General features: G+C 33.4%; 2 protein-coding genes across 8 annotated transcripts; both read left to right on the forward strand.

The window, feature by feature from the left end:
- Positions 1-106: 106 nt before the first annotated feature.
- Positions 107-6937, forward strand: LOC140859840 (folate-binding protein 1). 7 transcript variants are annotated; one of them, XR_012143544.1, is made up of 6 exons: positions 108-304; positions 2607-2965; positions 3323-3645; positions 4196-4367; positions 5407-5541; positions 6615-6937. XR_012143544.1 is itself a non-coding variant. In XM_073262429.1 (5 exons), exons 1-4 carry the CDS (start codon positions 217-219, stop codon positions 4320-4322), a joined length of 897 nt encoding a protein of 298 aa, XP_073118530.1. In that variant the 5' UTR covers positions 108-216; the 3' UTR covers positions 4323-4367; positions 6615-6934. The 7 variants fall into 7 exon arrangements, 6 of the variants coding, with proteins under 6 accessions (XP_073118532.1, XP_073118530.1, XP_073118531.1 ...); XM_073262429.1 differs by lacking the exon at positions 5407-5541 and having other exon boundaries at positions 6615-6934; XM_073262430.1 differs by lacking the exon at positions 6615-6937 and having other exon boundaries at positions 5407-6608.
- A 63-nt stretch (positions 6938-7000) lies between these two features.
- LOC140861022 (21 kDa protein-like) lies at positions 7001-7612 on the forward strand. Its single transcript, XM_073264030.1, has one exon. The coding sequence runs from the start codon at positions 7001-7003 to the stop codon at positions 7610-7612; it is 612 nt and encodes a 203-aa protein (XP_073120131.1).
- The last annotated feature ends 12816 nt before the right edge of the window (positions 7613-20428 follow it).

Raw genomic sequence — 20428 nt, forward strand, 5'->3', positions numbered from 1 at the left:
AAAAATTATTTTATTTGAGTCCTAGAATAGCCCATAAGCTATTTGGGTGATTTTAGTGTCAAAAGTCGTCTTCAATGATTAAAAAAAAAAAAAGAATAAATAAATAAATGAAAGTCGTCTTCGACCATACCAAATTCATTGTCATTCGACAAAAAGGAATCGAATCAAATTCATGCTTCCGCCACCCTTCAGCGACATACCCCAAGAAAATAACAAATGGAGTTGATTAAGAAGATGAAGCACAATCTCAGTTTCTTCTTGTTGCTCGCAATCACCAATTTTCTGTTACAGGATGCTTATGGTGGTTGGTGTTTGGTGTTTGGTGTTTTCTCTTCTTCTCTATCTTGTAACAATTGGGTTTATAGCTTGGCTCCTTGCTACTTTTTCGGATTTTATTTTTGTGGGAATTTGGTAATCTTATCACTTATTAGTAGTTTTTCGTGTTGGGTTACGTTATTTGTTATCAAGGGTTAAAATTGTTTTAAGCTTTGTTTGGTGTTAAATAAATCAAATTTCTTTTATTTTGGTGCTGTTGATTCTCCTCTTTATCTGGGGGGTTCTCTTGGTCGGAAGGAGTGAAATGTCTGCCCAGTCATGTTTTATTTGAACAATTGATAGTTGTATGTGGCGGGGGACTGAAGTTTTGAGTATGCAAAGGTCAAGCTTTCGAGCAGTTTGGAACATGATTGTTTGATTGACTCATAATTCAGGCCATCTGGGCAGCAGGAAATATGATTCTTTGATTTAAAGTTGGCGCTTTTTGATCCGGACGCATGTTAATTTTTGTTCCTCCTTTTGTATCTTTCTTTTTCTTGTTTGTGTGTGCCTAAATTTTTGCAGAATCTTTTAGCTATCCTCTGTTTTTCAATTGTTAAAATTTTTAAATGTTATTGTTGAGAAGGTGTTTTGGAAATGAACTCCAACTTTTTTTGTACTTCCAAAATCTGTTGAGAAGGCTTTATGATTAGCATTAGTGAACGTGATGCCCTTTCGAGTTTCCACCTTACATCTTTTTCTGGTGGTAGTTTCTCTGACATTTTTATATGTTCTGTCTTCAATGGGATTTGCTATGCTGGTCGTAGCGTATGCCATTGCTGCTGAAGAGACAATATAGCGTCTACATATGCATCGCATGTGCTCATTCGTCTGTTTAGAAGTTGAGTCTGGAATCAACTCTTTAATTGATTGTGTCCATACCTTTTTCCCAATCGGTAAACTATAAGATGAGACCATGAAATAAAATCAAACTAGGGGCACCCATGAGCAAAATATTTCTTCAGTTGGACATGAACTTAGTAGTACGCGTCTTGTTTTGATGACTAAGGTATCTGGGAAAGATTATAATCCAGATACATATTAGCATTACCTTGTTAACTTCACTATTCAGTCTTCAGTATTCATTGTTGTGAGACTACAAGTTGCTAACTCATCAAACTAAGAGTGAATTGTAAACCTATTGAGTTTATATCAATGTTCTTATGAAATAATCATGATTTTTTCTGGATATTTTTTGTAAATTCTCCTCAAAAAGGGTTTTTATTTATGTTTTGATTTATATATAATCAGGTTTTAGTGCTTAGGTGCAAAATATATCTTGGGTCATAGATGCAAGGTGCAAGCCCGCAAGGCTCAATACGAGGCATGTAGTTATACATATATGTTAACAGAGCAGATCAAAGAAATTTGTTCAATGTTTTCAGGAAGAGGCTTAGATGTTATTGAAAGCAGAGTTTTTTTTTATTTATGTTTTATGCCTCCAAATTAAAGGAACTGCGTGTGTAATATCATAGAGATAAATGCATTTTGCTCAAAGAAGATACATTTAGAAAACAGTGCAAACTCTGTGGCTATTTGTTTAGATGAATATAAAGTCAATCATTAATTTTGGTCTTTTGGCAATCAATCACAGAATTTCATGGACTTTACAATGGAATTCTGGAATTTTCAAATTCAATCGTGTATTTCAATAGATGGTGGAAGGAATGAAGAATGAGAGTTGAGAGAAGAAAGAGTGAGGACACAAAAAGTAATGGAAAGTGCAAAGAAAGAGGAGAGAAAAGGAGGGAGAAGAAAAAAATTAAGACAACAAGGGGTGGGGATTTTGTGATAAAGGCACACCTCTTGGTTGATCTTATGATTGAAAAATGCTATGAGGTTAGGCCTTTCTGTGCTTGTGGCCTAGGCGTGCACGTGCCTTTAATGGATATGCTTAGAAATGTACCTTAAAAGGTGAATTTGTTCTAAACTTCTAATGATTAGATATTCTGAAAATTTATCTTTAGAAAAGAAGAAGCTAAAGTCAGACGATCAAGATGCCTTGCTTGATGAAGTGAGAAAATAACCTTGGGGATAAAAATCTCGAACATGATTTTGTGTCCATCTTATGTTTTGGAAAGTTTTTTGAATCCTGATAGAGGACACAATAGAAGCGTCATCATGAAATATGATTGTGATCCATATCAATAGAACTCCATGTATAATAATAATTAATTTCAATGGTAGGAACATGAAACATTGACTGATTTATTTGTGGTGCGAAAGCTATCGCAAAATTTTCAAATGCACATAAATACATCTTGATCTTTAAATATTATTGATAAACACAGGTAAAACCAGTGAAGTTTGCATTTCTCAGGGTGGTCGATTTCCCCAATTTGCAAATGAGGGTAAACCACCAAAAAAAGCAAGCAAGGGCCATAAGGATATGACTCTCTGCCGGGTTTTTCGCAAAAGGAGTTGCTGTGATGTAACACAGACTCATCCTGCTTTATTATCCATTAGAAGGCTTGCTTCATCTGGGGAAGCAAACCAAGATTGCTTGCAGTTATGGGAATTCTTGGAATGTTCTATCTGTGATCCACGGGTTGGTGTGCAGCCTGGACCTCCATGTATATGTGCTTCCTTTTGTAATAGAGTGTATGAAGCATGCTCAACTGCATACTTTTCTATGGATGTAAAGACACAGGTTTGTTGTACACTATTCTGATCTTAAAAATTTTCTCATATTTTAATATGTTAAAAATTATGGAGATGCTCTAGTAAGGCTGACATGATTGTGCTTTTTGGTGGGGGGGAGATATATCTATCGTGAGCATACCTCATTGGATGTAGATGCATGTTTCTTAAAATGAAATATAACAAGTTAGAGTATGAGAGCACTGGCTTGCTGTTCATTGTTTTGGACTTAATTTTGAGTAGACTTGCCTTGATGACGCTGGACCAAAGAGATCTTGAGTTTAGAAATTTATTGCTCATGCTTTTGCATATATTACCTTACTGATACTCAGCAGATTTTATAGCTCATTGGAAAATCACATGGCAGGTCTTAGCACCATGTGGATCAGGCGACTTTGTTTGTGGTAAAGCTTCTGAATGGGTTTCCAATGGAACAGAGCTCTGCCATGCCTCGGGTTTCTCCGTCAGTTCATTTGACGATCCTGAAGAAACATCATGCTATGGTGGGAAGAGTGGTCTGGATTATATTACTAATTCGTGGAAGACTTCACGTTCCGATATTTTACATGGAAATCAAAATACTGGGGTCGTAGAATATTTGAGGCACTGGATTGCTAATATGTCGTTTAGTGAAAGAATTTCTTGGGCTATTGGTGGGATGGTTCTTACCGCTGGAATTGTATTTGCAAGGTCAGGCAATTTTTTGCATAGTTGTAAAAATTTAAACATTTCTTTTGTATTTTTCTGAAGCGAAATGTAGTCCAGATAGATGTGAAGCCAATATTGAAAAATCTGCAAAAGATGAGTGGCCCTACCATTCATTCTTTTGCTCTTCTTTGTTTTTGCCATGTTTACTATCCGTGTAGCATTTCTAATCTCTTTCATTAGACTAATTTGGTGTCTGTTTTGATTATTTTTAACAATGGAATTGGAAATTCCTTTTAGGCAAGAGCAAGAAATGAAGAAGCTAAAGAGATTTGAGATGGTTTTGGAAATTGGCTGGTGTAGTGCAGGACTATATTTGTGACTTGTCCATTTGAAATACCGAATTGAAACCAGCTTTGCATTCTGCTTTCAGGACCATAAATTTATTTTATTTTCTTAAATTGATGAATTAGATTTATGGAAATTTGTTTGTCAATAAATTCAAAATTTTCGCATGATATTTTACTAGTTGAAGGCTTTACATCCTCCGTAATTATTTATTCCGCTCACTATACTGGTTTAATGGAGAATGCAGTAAAAGGAAGAGCCACAATCAACGTCAGAAGCAAATAGGTGTTCAACGAAGGGCAAAGAAACTGGGAACAAAGATAAATTCTGTGTCTCCCGTTGGCCAAGAAAACAGAAGAGGAACTGGAAGATGAATCATGGCCTATCTACAAATAGTTTTTGTGCTTAAATGTCTTCAGGTTTGTCACCCAATTAATCATAAGAAGATTCATTTTCTCATCCTTCCCCTTCGGCACAGAGTTACTAGCTTTATATTAGTATTTAGTAGTTTACCTTGTGAGTCAATTAACTTTCATAAAGTAGAGAATATAGTTTAGAATCAGTTTTGGTATTATTTGTGATATATCTTTGATATAATTTAATGTGAATTAGTGATAGAAAATATTTTCGATGATATTTATCCAATAAATCTTCGACTATAGTTAGTGAATTATCTAGTAGACGTAGATTTTAATAGTCTGAATCTTATTGAATTTCCTATCCTTCAATTTCAAAGTATAGGATTCAAACCTTTGATATTTAGAAATTTGAATATCATTTGATTGCCTCATTATAGTCCAGCCATGCAATGAGTAAATTTCCATATATTATTGGAAAATCTGTAACCTGAGGACTAGACTCGGCCACGGTTTTCTTTGAACTTTAAACCAAAACTGTCTTTCAGAAATTGAAACCAACACCATTTTTTATATTAGTTCGAAAACCGGAACCAGAAGCAAGGTCTTCAAATTCAGATTCCTTCATTTATCAAATTTAAACAAGAAATAGCGTTTCTAAATTATTTTTTAGAAAAAAAAAATTATCAAACACAACTGGAATTCCCAATTTTATTTTCTAATACTGCATCAAATAATGCCCAAGTCTGAGCCCGTACCTAACCACCTCTGATATTCAACATTCGCTACATTAAAAAAACCAGTGGACTAATGTTGCAAGTTAAACCATAGTTGTTGAAAGCACACAGTGCTCACGTAAGTACAAAGTGGCAGAAAAGTCAAACCTTGCGCTTAGAGCACACTCCAAGGTGTACCACTTCCATGAAGCGCACACTTCTGCTAAACACGTCCAATGCTTGTGTCCAGCTGTTGATATTCTTGAAACACTGAATGTTACAATCAAATTTTTCGTTCTATGGTGTGTGTGTAGTTGAAGGAAAGTTAAAGAATCATTCATCAATGCACATTGGTCAGTAAAATGACTCTCAATTCACATTTACAGCCATCTTTTTCTTTGGTTAAAAAAGTGGCTGTAAAATGAAGGAAGAAAACACGTGATATGCATGTTTTCACATGAGGCCCCTGTCTCGTGCCCGCACATCGCCGCGTACAGTGCAATTGATTTTGGTTTTTTAAGGTAATTTCTCAGCTTATTGTTTGTAGGTCAATAGTTTTTTAGAATGGATAGTGTAGTCAACGGTGTTTTGGGTGAAGGTGGTAGATTAGTAATTTTTTCCCCGTGAATCTGCTTTGTTTTGAGTTTATATTATGTTCTACCTTCAGATTGGAAAAGAAATTTTGTGGATGCATATTTTGTTTTCAAGTGCAGATTTAAGAATGAATTTTGTGGGATCAGAATGCATGTAAATCTTTCAGGTCTTAATACCAACTCAATCCTCATAAGAATGATTTTCAAGTAGGGTGTAGGATATCTTGAACTTTACCTTTTGGGTTATGGAATTGAAGATTTAAATCATTTGTGCTTTGATCAAATAGTTTAAAAACTTGATAAACACAAGACATGAGTTATTTAAGGTATTTATGGAATTGACTAGAAGAATAAATGTATTGAGATTTTTATATCTTGTCATGCCTTCTGTATCCTTTTGCTTTTAGATGGATGATCCTGAGAAGTTGATGGTGCATGCGTTTATGACACTTGGAATTATTGAATGTGTTGGAGATTATGCTAAATGGCAAGTTAAATACTTGAATCGGAGAACTCATTTCAGATATTTGATAGTTTGTCTATTATATAAAACGGATGGTTTAGATTGTGCGAATGAGTGGCTAGGTTCAAGCCTCGTCATGGTGTATGCTAAATGGGACTTGTTACCTCTTGGTCAAAGTGGCATCACCTCTCCCGAGAGGTCATGCGTTCAATGTCCACAATTCCCCACCCCTTATTAAGCTTTGTGTGCTGAACATGGTCGAGCAACGTGTGGGAGTCCCCTACAGACGTTTCGAATGTTTTGCATTTGCTGGCACGAGTGGTAAAGTCAAGAAGCCCGAGACTGGGAAAATCACATCCTATAACTTACAGCAAACTTGAAACTCGCATGATCTGAAACTAATGTTGGAAGAGTGAGATATTATGAATAAACCAATCAGTGATCGACATTATCAACATATAGTTTAAGAACTACTTGATTGTTTGATACACAACCAATAGTCCTGAATTATTTTTCTTTCCTCTTGTTTATTCTGCAGTTTAGGCACTGCCAGGCTTGTGCTTCTAATTTGTCCCATCGGATAGCAAGAAAATGACACATGATCTGAGTCACTAATAGGGCCAAGGTGTATTTTAAAATCAAGAGTTTGTATAATCTTCCATTAGATTTTGTTATTTTCTTTTACAGATAATCTAAAATTTTGGATCTTGATTAGTTTATGCATACGTGTAGAGTTTCAATTTGTCTCTGTCAATTAGGACAAACATTTCTCCATCCCTGTTATTTAAATTTGGAAGTATTTTAAAAGATATTTTTTTATTTTTATTTTAAAAGTATGTAGAAAATAGTATCATGATTGGTTCATTATCTTATGGCAGTACTTGAGAATTTTATTTGTTGGAAATTTGAAACCAAACTTGTAACATGAGAGTCCTAAGCCTATTCTTCCTAATCTCCCTCCTCCTCCCTGCCCTATCCGCGGTTTCTTCTGCACCTCCGAGTCCCTCCACGTCACCCAATGCCACCGATTTCATCCGCACGAGCTGCGACACCACGCGATACCCAGGGCGCTGCTACAACACTCTAGCTGGCTATTCCGACACCGTGCGTCAAGACTCAGCTTTGCTAGCCCGTGCAGCCATCTTCGTGAGCTTTTTCAAGACCAGAAGCATATCCCTCTATGTCGGAAACCTCTCCCATGAATCTGGAGACGAACCTCGTGCTTCGGCGGCCGTTCGTGACTGCTTCTCGCTTCTGAGCGATTCCGTGGATCACGTATGTGGCTCCCTCCGCCAGATGGTTGTCCTCAATGGCAGCAGCGAGGAGATGAAGTACGGGATGAGCAATGTGCAAACTAAGATGAGCGCTGCGCTGACGAATGAGGATACCTGTACCGATGGATTCGAAGAGATTGGAGATGATCCGCCGGTGAAAGCCGAGGTCTGTGGTCGGATGGTGGAAGTGACGGAGGTGACGAGCAATGCATTGGCCCTGGTGAATAATTTTGTGAAAAAGATGTGGCCTACTACAGTTTGACTCTATGTGCATGTATCATGTATTTGTGTGTGGGTGTGGGTCTTTTTTTTTTACGGAATGTATGTGTGTTTATTTATATCTATAGTTTTCTAGCTGGTGTACTTTTATAAGTTTATTATTATTTTTATATAGTTAATAGAAACATATTTATATAATAGTTTGTTTTTAAAATTTATTTAAGTATTTTTTTTAAAAAAAATTAAATAAGTTTTTATAATATTTATTTGTTTTTTCAAGGGTTATGAGTTTTTTGTTTGGTGGAAAAACATTGATGAAGTCTGAAGTTTTTTTGTGTATGAAATTCAATTTTTTTACATGTCTTGTAAAACCATTAGGCAATCAAACGTATTCTAAACAACTGAATAATTAGTTAGGTTCAAGCTGCAGCAATAATTTTCTTAACCATCAATGTATTTGTTGGATATACTTTTTTTCTTTTTAATTTCTTGTTTTTTCGAATCTACTGATATATATTTTTTTGCTAACAATGCTCTCGTTGCTGAAATTTTTAATTAAATTTTGAATGTCTTTAATTATAAAAGTTAACATTTCATATTTATTTCAGCCGTTTTGTCTATTTTGAGAGTAAATGCATATTTTTTCTTTGTTTATTCATCTCATTGAAAATTTAAATAGAGATCATTTTTATACGATCTTTAATTTAATGTGAGATGTGTCATCCATAATTTTTTTAGACTTCATTTTTCGATTTTATTACCTAGCCCGTAGTAGATTGATTAACACAGATATATTTACAGACTTCAATAATTAAATGAAATAATATCAATCATATTATGTATTTGTTGTTTCTTTTTATATGCAAGACGGGTTTGTGAATGTCTTTTTTGTTTTGAGCTGAATCTTTTCTACCATTAGTCATAAAAATAAGTAATGAGTAATGTTAATTAATAACTTTTTTTTTTGTAAAGATTTAATTACAAAATTTTTTAAAATTTACTTTCAAAACATATATTTTTATGTTGCACAGAAAGCTATAATCGGTTTATCCATATCCAATCTTGTAAAAATATTTTCGATAATTGAAAGATCATCTCATAAATAATTATTATAGTTTTTAGCCTTTATGATGAAGAGAAAATAGTTAACTTTTAAATTTCAATGTTTATATATATGGTATGAGGAGAAGTTTTAAACTGCCCAACAAATTTCTGCCCACTTCATCCCCAACCACTAAAACCCGGTGCCGAGTTTGAGTTTTTTTTTTTTTGATGGTATGAGTGTGTTGGTGTGTTCTTTATTTATTATTTTAGATAAACTTGACTTCATTTGAACTGATTCATTGCAACATCGGTGTGTAATTTAATTTAAATAAAATCTGATATTTTCTAATATATAATATAATTATATATGAGCTCATGATTGAACTATTTAGCTCATAGGTCCTTATACAAATTTTGCGAACGTCGTTGTTTTTTAGCTGAACCTTTCATATTATTAGTCACGAAAAGAAGTATGGAGTAATGCTAATGAATAATTTTTGTAAATATTTATTTATAAAAAAATTTACCTTCAAACACGTACTTTGCAGTTATAGAAAGTTATAACCGGGTTATTTATATCCAACTCTTGTAAAAATATTCTTTCGTTAATTGCAAGATCAATTCGTAAAATAATTGTTATAGTTTTTAGCTTTATGAGGAGGAAAAATAAATTTTTTTTTTCCAGTTTTTGCATATATATGATATGTGTGTGTTTGCGTGTTTCTTATTTATTATTTTAGATTAAAACTTGACTTCACATAAATTTATTTATTTCAATGTCGATGTGTAATTTAATTAATATATATATTTTAATAACATTTACATATATGATATTTTGTTATATTTTTGAACTCATGATATAATTATTTAGCTCAATAAGTCCTTACCCAAATTAAAATACATAAAATTTTTTGTTGAATATTAAACATGTTCATTCCATCTACAAACAAATAAATTACTAAAGTATTTTGGTGTTTCAATCTTTTAAGAAATTGGATAAGTATTTAATTAATATTTTTGTGGAAAAAATCTGTTCACTTTATATACAAGAATATAAAAACTAAAATATTTTGGTATTTCAATTTGTTTAGAAACTGGAACCTTATCTAGTATGCACATATTTTGTCAATTTTGACATTATCATAATAATTGATTTTACAAAAACATCCTCATAGAATTTATTAGATGTGTACAAACCAAGGACAAAGTTGAAAATACACAATGAAAATTTTTGACCTTGGTTCACTAAAATATTTTGACGTTTCAATCTTTTAGAAAATAGGATAAGTATTTAATTAATATTTTTGTGGAAAAAATATGTTAACTTTAGCTACAAGAATATAAAAACTAAAGTATTTTGATATTTCAATATTTTTGAAAACTGCAACCTTATCTAGTATGCACATATTTTGACAATTTTGACCTTATCATAATAATTAATTTTACAAAAAATCCTCACAGAATTTATTAGATGTGTACAAACCAAAGACAAAGTTAAAAATACACAATGAAAAACTTTGATCTTGGTTCACACTTTTATAATTGGTATGATATAGATTGATTATAAATCTAAATAGATTAAAACATAGTAAATAAAAATGCATCTTGATCATAAATCGTTTATGTTCATTTGTTATAAGGCCATCTCATAGGAGCTTTTGTGAATTCATATTTGTTGTAAGGATAAACTTGATTTAAAAAATTATAAGGATTATCCCATACATTTAATTCAAAAGGAGAAAATAATTTTTATTTTTTAAATTTCTCATTAATTTATCTTTCTATGAAGAAAGTTGAAATAAATCAAACTAATCAAATTGTACTGCAAATAAATATTCGATTACAAATAAAAGTATCTCATCCGAAAGCAAATCAATATATTATATCATATCACCCACACTCCACCCCACAATTTTATCATAATAAATTTGGACGTGGTAATCACAATCATTTGTTCATATCTACATTCCATTGAGTTGCAGTTATAATAATAATTTACTATTTATTAATAATCATGATCTAGTTAATGTGTAATATTCAATATTAACAGTTTTGTCATTTAAAAATGAGTTTAAAAACTCTCTCTCTCTATATATATATATATATATATATATATATATAATCGAAAGTATATAAAATGAACAAATAAGACAACAAAGAGAAGTGAACAAAGTTACATTTATTTACGAAAAAGAACAACCCAAAAGTTTTCTATATGAAAAAATTCTTTATAAAATAAAAATTTACATTTTGTGATATAATCCTCTAAATTTTAGCATATTTAATGTGCGTGTTTAAATAGAGCTACATTAGACTTGGCCAAGGGCCAGGGCCCGGGTCTAACCAGGGCCAGTGTCTAACTCGGACCCGGCCCATGGTCAACGATTCGGTTAACCGGGTGAACAAGATTGACCTGGAACCGTGACTGGATTGGCCATTAGGTGGTCTGGTTGTGGTTTACGAGTGATAAACTCGTCGAACTTTCGGTTGGGATGAGTCAACCAGCGGGTCAGCCCATTTTTAAAAAATATATTAATATATTATGAAATGTGAGGGGATGTGATTGAATATAATAAAAATTAAATATATATATTTTTTATATAAAATGTTAAAAGTTGAAATGTTATATATTTTTTATTGAATAAATGTAATTTTTTTTATTGAGATAATGAAATATTTGATAGATTTTTTATAAGGTAATTGTGCAAAGTTTTATTTTTTAAATTCATTTTTTCAATATTTATTTAAAAATAATTTTTTACAAAATACAACTGTCGGACCGGACCCGGAACCGGCGGTTAATCGAATCCGGACCTAGATCAGAACCACCTGTTTCATGAACCGGACCGTAACCGGCCACGAGCAGGCCGGTTAAGGGTCGATATTTTGCTGAACCAAACCCAGCGGGTTCGACCCGGACCGTGGCCAGGTCTAAGCTACATAAAAAAATATATAGGGGATAAAAAAATTGGGATCGTAAAAAACTTAATGCACCAAAAATGTAAGTGTAATAAAACTAAATAAATTATTATATACTAATATATAATTTGAAAGAGCTCAAATTGACCATAAAAAAAAATCCTTGGAACTAATATAATCTCATAATTTTGTGAGAATGATAATTATATTTTATTAATCAACCGAACAGTAAAAAAAACAAGATGAAGATAAAATGGAAAAAAAACACAAACCATTGATAACTTAAACTATTAAAACAAGAAAACCAACAGTGTATCAAAGATTATCTCATACATTTAATTCACAATCAGAAAGTAATTTTCATTCTAAGCTACATAATTCTATATAGGCGCTAAAATAAATTGAGATAATAAAAAAACGTAATGCAGTAAAAATGTAAATGTAATAAAATTAAATAAATTATTGTGGACTAATATATAATTTTAAAGAGCTCAAAATGACCATCAAAATAAATCCTTGGAACTAATATAATATCATAATTTTGTGAAAATGATAATTATATTCGATATTAGATCAACCGAACAATAAAAAAAACAAGATGAAGAAGAAGAATGGACATGCTGATAAAAGACTTAATGACGGATACTTACGTCATCCAGCTGATGCACCTTCTTGGAAATTAGTAGATCACAAGTGGCCAAATTTTGCTGCTGATTCAAAAAATCTTAGATTGGCCATTTCAGCTGACGGGATCAATCCCCATGGTATGATGAGTTCTACATATAGTTGTTGGCCAGTTTTAATGATCACTTACAATCTTCCCCCATGGTTGTGTATGAAGAGAAAATTTATGATGCTCACAATGTTGATTTCTGGTCCCAAACAGCCAGGAAATGATATCGATGTTTACTTAGCACCTCTAATCGATGACTTGAAATTCCTATGGGATACAGGTGTTGAGGCATATGATGCATATAGACAAGAAACCTTCTCGCTCAGAGCTGTCTTGCTGTGGACCATGAATGACTTTCTTGCATATGGAAACATGTCAGGATGTATTGTGAAAGGATATCACGCATGTCCGATTTGTGGTGAAGAAACATATTCAACAAGGTTGAAACATAGCAGGAAAATGTCGTACACAGGCCATAGAAGGTTTCTACCTGCAAATCATCCTTATCGAAGGCAAAGAAAGTCATTTAATGGGGACCAAGAGTTCAACCCTGCACCCAAACCATTGAGTGGCGATGAAGTGTTAAAAAAAGTCGATGGAATTCATTGTCATTGGGGAAAAATGAGAAAGAAGATTCAGTCCACGAAGGATGATGTAAAATAATCAATTTTATTTGAACTTGAGTATTGGAAACATCTATATGTTAGACATGTTCTTGATGTGATGCATATAGAAAAGAACGTCTGTGAAAGTCTTCTCGGTACGTTGCTTGACATTCCGGGAAAAACAAAGGATGGAATTGCAGCTAGATTAGACCTTGCTGAAATGAATTTGAGGACAGATTTGGCTCCAGTGATGGGGGAGAAGAAATCTTTTCTGCCAGCAGCATGTTATACACCTACAAAAGATGAGAAAAGAAAGATTTTGAATTCTTTGTCTGGAATGCAAAACCTACATGTTACTCATCCAACGTTAAAAACTTTGTTTCGATCAAGGACTTGAAACTTGTTGGCCTTAAGTCACACAACTACCACACTTTAATGCAGCAATTACTTCCAGTGGCCATACGTGGTGTCTTGCCCAAACATGTCAAAGACTCTATCACTCGTTTGTGCTTCTTCTTCAATGAGCTATGTAATAAAGTGATGGATCCCTCAAAGTTGGATGAGCTGCAGAGAGAGATTGTGATCATATTGTGTTTACTTGAAAAGTATTTTCCACCTTCGTTTTTTGACATAATGATTCATTTAACAGTTCATCTTGTGCGAGAGGTGAAATTATGTGGCCCAGTTTGGTATAGGTACATGTATCCCTTTGAAAGATACATGAAGAGTTTGAAAGGTTATGTGCGAAATCGCAATAGACCTGAAGGTTGCATGGCTGAATGTTATATTGCTAAAGAGGCGGTTGAATTTTGCTCAAACTATCTTGGTAGTTTGCACACAATTGGGATCCCTACAAGTCATCGACAAATAGAACTTACTAAACCTTTGTCGGCTGCAGTTGTGCAAACCATTACTGAGGATGAGTTGCAACAATAACATCGTTATGTATTGGTAAATGATGTTGACACTGATCGCTATATCGAGTAATTTCTTCCACTTACTAATATGTTCATTAAGTTTTCTTAAATCTACATGTTAGCTTACTCTTAATAATAATTTGAATAGGGAACACATGTAATATTTGAATGCAAGATTTCCACAAAGGGCTAAGTCCAAGAGGTGGTTACAGGATGAGCATAACCAAATGTTTAGTACCTGGTTGCTTGATCATGTGAGTTCATTTATTATCACAATTGGCGTACATTTATTATCACGACTGTGCATAAATAATAAGTTATCACATAAATAATATAGATTGCACGTGTAGATGATCATTCCACTTTTCAAGTATCCGAAAGATTAAAGTGGATGGCGCGTGGACCTTCCAAGCAAGTCTTAAAGTACTCTAGTTATTTGATTGATGGGGTTACTTATGCTACAAGAGAGCGTGATGATATGCGAGTTGTTCAAAACTCCGGAGTCAGATTAGTTGCAAAGACAATGCAAGTTTCTAGTGCAAAGGATAAACATCCTATCGTGTTAGATATGGTTTTTTATGGAGTAATACAAGAAATATGGGTGGTTGATTACCAAAAATTCAAATTCCGATGTTTAAATATAATTGGGTGGAGAATAGTAATGGTATCAAGGTAGATGATCTTGGATTCACGTTGGTCAACCTCCATAGAATTGGATACAAATCTGATTCATTTATTTTAGCGAGCCAAGCGAAGCAAGTTTTTTACATTGAAGCTCCTGAAGATCCTTTATGGAGTGTTGTACTTGCGACTCCAAGTAGAGAGTACTTTGAATGCACAAAGGGTGAAGAGTTGGAAGAAACTGCAATGCATTATCAGTCTTCTAGCAGAGGGTTAGCACCAATGGATGTTGATGTTGCAGATGACAATGAACCATGCATTCGAGAAGACTGTGATGGGATTTGAGTTGAAAATAATTAAGTACTTAAGTTTCACATTTGAGATGAGTTTGTAAAAAAATTACATTGATATGTTATTTACGCTTTGAAGATGCTTGTTTGACATTGTTATTTATGATCAGATATTTTTTGACATTCAGTAATCGAACAATGGAAAATTAGTAGTTTCTTGGATATTGAGAGTACTTCTATCTTCCATGAATTGTTCTTGTTTTTTGTTGTTGCCTATATTTCTTTCTTATTTCTAGACAATGCATTTATTTGTGATTACATAATGAATCTAAAAGTTTACAGCAAAGAGTTTGACAACTAGCGAATAATTATCAGTGCATGTTGGAGAACAAATATAAAGCTGCCCAACGAAGCAAAGCAGTTCCTGATTAGCGTCTGTTGTTTCAAGGTTTTTTCTGCTTTTTTGGGGCTAAATCTGGTTTGAACTGTAAAGCTTACAGCTTACATTTTGTTCATTGTTCTGTGCTGAACTTTTTCATCTTATATTGATGTTAAATCTATCTGTTATGTGCCATTCGTCTCATAGATTCTATTAACATCAGTCTTGTTAAAACTTTTTGTTAGAATCAATCACTTTGCTAATGGAAGATTAAATTTTTTCCAGAATCAGATTAGTGAAGTTGGTTCTGCCCTCTACAATTGCAAACAATAAATATTAGTGAAAGAAGCAAAAATGGGAAAGGGTAAAGAGAAAGTAGAATATGCTGCCACTATAGAAGACGCAAAGTTGGGCAAGGGTAAAGAAAAAGTAGAATATGCTGCCACTAGAGAGAGTTGGTGGGGTAACACTGGGTTGGATTCTGCTAACACTGACACCACTAGAACTCCTAGAGGTCGCACAAAAATGGATAGTCTTGCAATACAAAGAGTTAAAGGAATTAAAAAGGATGTTGCATTCAATAAACTTGGACAGCCAGTTGGAGAAGCTGCTATTGGAATGCAGAGTTACATTGGCATGGTTGCACGGGAAAAGGTCAAGATTTCTTACAAGACATGGAAGCAAGTTCCAATAGATGTTAAAGAATTGATATGGGATTCGGTTAATGTAAGTAATTTATCATGTATTAAAATCTAGGATATATTTAATATTATGTTATTAAATCTTTCTAATGTATTCTCGCTTTTGTTATTTGTAGTTGTTATATAATGTTGACGCAAAGTGGAAGAAGGGCTGTTTGAGATCAGCAAACAGTAAGTGGGGTCAATACAAAGCCCATCTTACTCGGACGTTTATTTTAGGCAAGCTTGATAAACCTGAGGAGTTGTATGAGCCACCTGCTGGTCATGGTATACTAAAAGATGATTGGAGTGCGTTTGTCATCAGTCGTATGTCTGGAGACTTCACTGTAAGATTCTTTATTATTTATAATTTGTACATAATCAACCAAAAGTCATTCTTTAACTATTATTCAAATTTGATTTGTCGAATATTTGAAATGAATAGAAACTAAGTGAGCAACAAAAAGATAGAAGAAAACAAAACGTATATCCTCATCGGCTTTCACGCAAGGGATATGCACGATTTGCGTCTGAAATAGTAATTATTTCTTTACAAACCATCCAAATTATTCACATACAATTTATTCACATGTTTTATTGTATTTTCTTGCTTGTAGGCGGCTGAATTATGTGACGATGATGACATTAGCAGGGCTATTATGTGGAAGAAAGGACGAGCCAACAAAGCAGGAGACTTTGAAGGGGAGGATTTGACGCAAAGAGTACAAAAGATTGTAAGTGAATTCAAATTTTAGAAAATCAGCATGCTTTTTGAAATGACAATTGTTTTAGTAATTATTCTTTTAATTTGCATGACATGATGATTATATCCAAGAAAAAAGAGATGGTGTGCTGAGAATTGAAGGGACAAAAGAGGATATCCTTACAAAAGCACTTAAGACCAAAGAATATGATGGGCGTGTGAGGGGGATTGGAGGTCATGCCACTCCAACCTTATATTTCAATGCTGGTAGAACATTGAAGAGCGTTCACTACAAGAAATTTGGGATTCAACAACACTCAATAGACAACGGTTTTTCGAACATGAAGGATGCACTAAAGGAGCATGAAAGGAAGTTGATGGAAGCAAATAGAATAATTTCAGAACAAGGTGCACGTTTACAAAGACTTGAGGAAATGATGCATAACATGGATGCACACGACATTTTAATGGATGACAAAGGCAGTTGCTCAGTGAAAAATCAAGTTAACCAAGCCAAGATGGAAGACAATGATTATGAAGACATGCTGATTTTGAGCAAAGCCGATTCTTTACAGGTATGACAGTAGTTTGAGTCATATTAAATAGAGGTAATAAAACTTATTGACATGTCTATTTGTCTTTTTTAGGGTAAATCAGTTGCATTAAATTTGGAATCTAGCACAAATATTGTTTCTTATGGTACAATTATTTGTGTTGATCCTCAAAAGTTGCTTCATGGGGTTCTATTACCAAAGAATTGCTACCGAGTCTCTATTGATGTAGTAGTTGATAAATCAGCGCCTTTGCCATTTCCTATTGCAAATGAATGTGAAGTAGTGAGTGATGCTCTTGGAACCCATGTGGCTTGGCCACAACACTTGATAGTGGAGCAAGATAAGGTATATGTGATATTGTAACTTTATTCATTATTCAACCTATCTAACTTGTATGTATTTACAATTAATAGAAGCCTCGAAAGAAGGATTTGGCACCACCCAAAGAGAAACATGCTCTGTCACCTTCTGTCCCAATGTCACTACATATGATGTATTGTTATAGCAAGCATGCTTTGGGTGAAGGAAGATTTATATCACTGCGTTTAGATCGTGAGGTGTTCGATGATGATTGTGTAATTCTTTTGCACTGTGAGGACATTGATGGTTTGTATCATGTTGGGCCAATATCAGGCAATTGTGTAATTGCCTATATATGGTAAGTTTTTTGGTTTTAAGCTAAGTAATACATCAACTTCATATTTTTTCTTACATTCATTTTTATTTTATTATATTTACAATGAAAGGTATCTTTACACAAAAATGTTGGGAGATAACAAGGAAGGAAAATTCAGATTTGTGAATACACACAGAATCTCGGATATGGGAGAAACTACACACGACAAAAAGAGTAAGCTTGAAAGGTTGAACCAAAGGGCGAGTGCTTTAGCAGATATACTGAGTGGTGCATCGGTTGATCAACTAGTTTTGGCGCCATGTAATATCGGGTAAGTAAAAATTTAAATATCAATTTGGTTGCTTTATTTCGATTATTTATTGAATTAGAAGCACTAATTATGTTTTTTTTGCGTAGCTATCATTGAATTCTCACTGTTATTCAACCATACAAGGATGTTATTTTTGTGTTGGATTCCTTAAGTCACCGCATTCGTGATGATGATTGGAAATATGTAGTGAAAATGTGAGTTCATATTTATTTATTTTTATCAAATATTTATTTCACTCATACAAAAACTCATATATCAAGTATATTGAAGGGCCTTGCGATTGTTTAACTCAAACAAAATAAGGAAGGGTAGAAAGAATGCTATGTGGGTAGTAGTACATGTATGCATAATTTATGTTTAATATATTATGTTTAAATATCTAAATTTGTCACCAAAAATTTTTCTCTACTACCATAGGGTCCTCGGCAGCCAGATGCAAAACAATGTGGTCTTTATGTGATGATATATATGAGACAAATTATTCAAGAAGTTGAGAATACCGAGAACGTTTCACTACGATAAATAGTAATCTTTCTTAACTCAAATAATTACAACTAAATTGTTTTAAATTTGCAAAGTTATTGTTATATGATTTTTTTATTAACATAATATATGTGACAGTTCTCAAAAGGTGAGTACTCGTTAGAAGAAATTAAAGAGGTGCTTTCAGAGTTGACAGAATGTATACAAGAACACGTTTATGAATAGGTATGCACATGTATTTTGTGTCTTGAATAATGCAATAGCTATCATAATGCATGGATGTATTTCATTACACTTTAAGTTTTATTGGGGATATAGTTTAACACACCTTGCAGCTAGTGGTTGCAACCTTCCGACAGAATACAACACAAATATTTTTGTTTTCTCTACTTGATTTTGTTGTTTTGAAGTTTAATACATTGATAAAAGTTGGCGTTTTGAACATATGAATAGAAATTGATAGTCTACTATATATGGTCCATGGACGCTCATTTATTTTTATATTAAGTCTGATTCCAACTTTTGTTTAACCCTAAGTCTGATTTGATATTTAAATACATGCATGAATTTGATGATTTGGGCACATGTCACTACTGTCCATATTTTTTTTTCGAGCAGACAGTAGGCGAGGCCTTCTGAAACTGGTTCGAATGTGTGTTGTTTACGTTATTTTCATGCTTCTTTTTACTTTGCGTCTGTGTAAATGGTGGTGGTGGTGTTCTTGTGGGTGGGTATTGGGCTAAAACTGGTTCGACTTGTTAGCAACATTTTGGTTTTCTTTTTTATGGAGCTGCTGTTATTTGATTTTGAATTGAAAATTTTGGTATTTTGAATGGTTGTGCTTTCAAATTGTTTGTCTAATACAACTCCGCAAGGTAATTGGATCGCTGGATTGATTTTCAATATTTGGTAAATGATGAAATTACATATGTTTTTGATACTGTAGAAGTGAACTGTTGCCAACTTGCCATGATTTTTGGTTCCATGATTAGTTCTAGACTTGGGAAGTTTCAGTCTTCCTTCTCTTTTTCCACAGAGAAGAGCTCGAGCTTTTTTGATACTGATATGTGGTTGACTTGTGACTGGAATAGTTGGTCAATAACAGCTAATGCAATCAATTTATGATTCTAGATTTTCCTTCGAATTTACGATCTTGATTATACGACGGGTTGCAGTTTTTGCCATGTTTTGGTGTGGAATTTATTAGTTTTTGTTCATTTGATGTGAGGAGTTTACTAAAATTCCAGTGGGAGTGATAGATGTTTATGCGTCACATTGCTTAATTTAAGTAATTTCATTTGTTCTCATCATTGACTTGTTGGTCTTTGAAACTATCTAGGAAATTTCTCCTGTACATGATATAGAAGTTGGTGGTGAGTCTCTCTGTTTTTACGGATTAAAGGATTAAGAAAGGAATCGATGGGAGCTAGATTGAGTCTTAACAGTGACCTCTTTTATAGTGTCTTTAAATGATAATGGGTTTGGTTGCAAGCGGATTTAAGTCTCTGGGAATTAAAATTTTCTGTCATTATGAGGTTTACATTTTTTCAACCTATTTTCTGTTTCATGATGTTTGATATTCTTCCACTGTGTTGTCATTTATAAATTTATGTTTAGATTCATGCTAGCATAATTCTCTACAGTTATTTCAAATTTCATTTTCCACTGCTGTGTTATATTTAACCTGTGTTATCTAATGTGTTGTATTTCAGAAGTTCTTACTGGTGGCGGAGATCGTCTGGTTCTTACTGGTGGCAGAGATCGTCGCTAACTGTGGTCGCATTCAGAAAAATTGCATTGTTAGGAACAATTTTTTTTCAATATTGCAGCACCATCTTTGTGGGGATAGTTAGCGTTAAATGCTTGTTGATACCTTGCACTTTCAATATATTGCAGCACAATGACTCTATACTTTTTTATGAGAATATTTTGCCACAGATTTGCAATTTCATATATTTTAATAGTGTTATTTATAAAGAAATTTAAATTTGCAAAAAAAAAAACGAAAACAACGTTCTTAACGACAACGTTTTTTATTGGTTAT

The sequence above is a fragment of the Henckelia pumila genome, chromosome 4, assembly GCF_033568475.1.
Source record: "Henckelia pumila isolate YLH828 chromosome 4, ASM3356847v2, whole genome shotgun sequence".
Taxonomy (NCBI): domain Eukaryota; kingdom Viridiplantae; phylum Streptophyta; class Magnoliopsida; order Lamiales; family Gesneriaceae; genus Henckelia; species Henckelia pumila.

What these genes read in the sequence shown, in the direction of transcription:
- LOC140859840 (XM_073262429.1), top strand. Translation starts at nt 217, where the DNA reads ATGGAGTTGATTAAGAAGATGAAGCACAATCTCAGTTTCTTCTTGTTG. An exon ending in GTTACAGGATGCTTATGGTG is followed by an intron (nt 305 to 2,606) that starts GTTGGTGTTTGG and finishes TGATAAACACAG; the next exon opens with GTAAAACCAGTGAAGTTTGC. An exon ending in CTATGGATGTAAAGACACAG is followed by an intron (nt 2,966 to 3,322) that starts GTTTGTTGTACA and finishes ATCACATGGCAG; the next exon opens with GTCTTAGCACCATGTGGATC.
- LOC140861022 (XM_073264030.1), top strand. Translation starts at nt 7,001, where the DNA reads ATGAGAGTCCTAAGCCTATTCTTCCTAATCTCCCTCCTCCTCCCTGCC.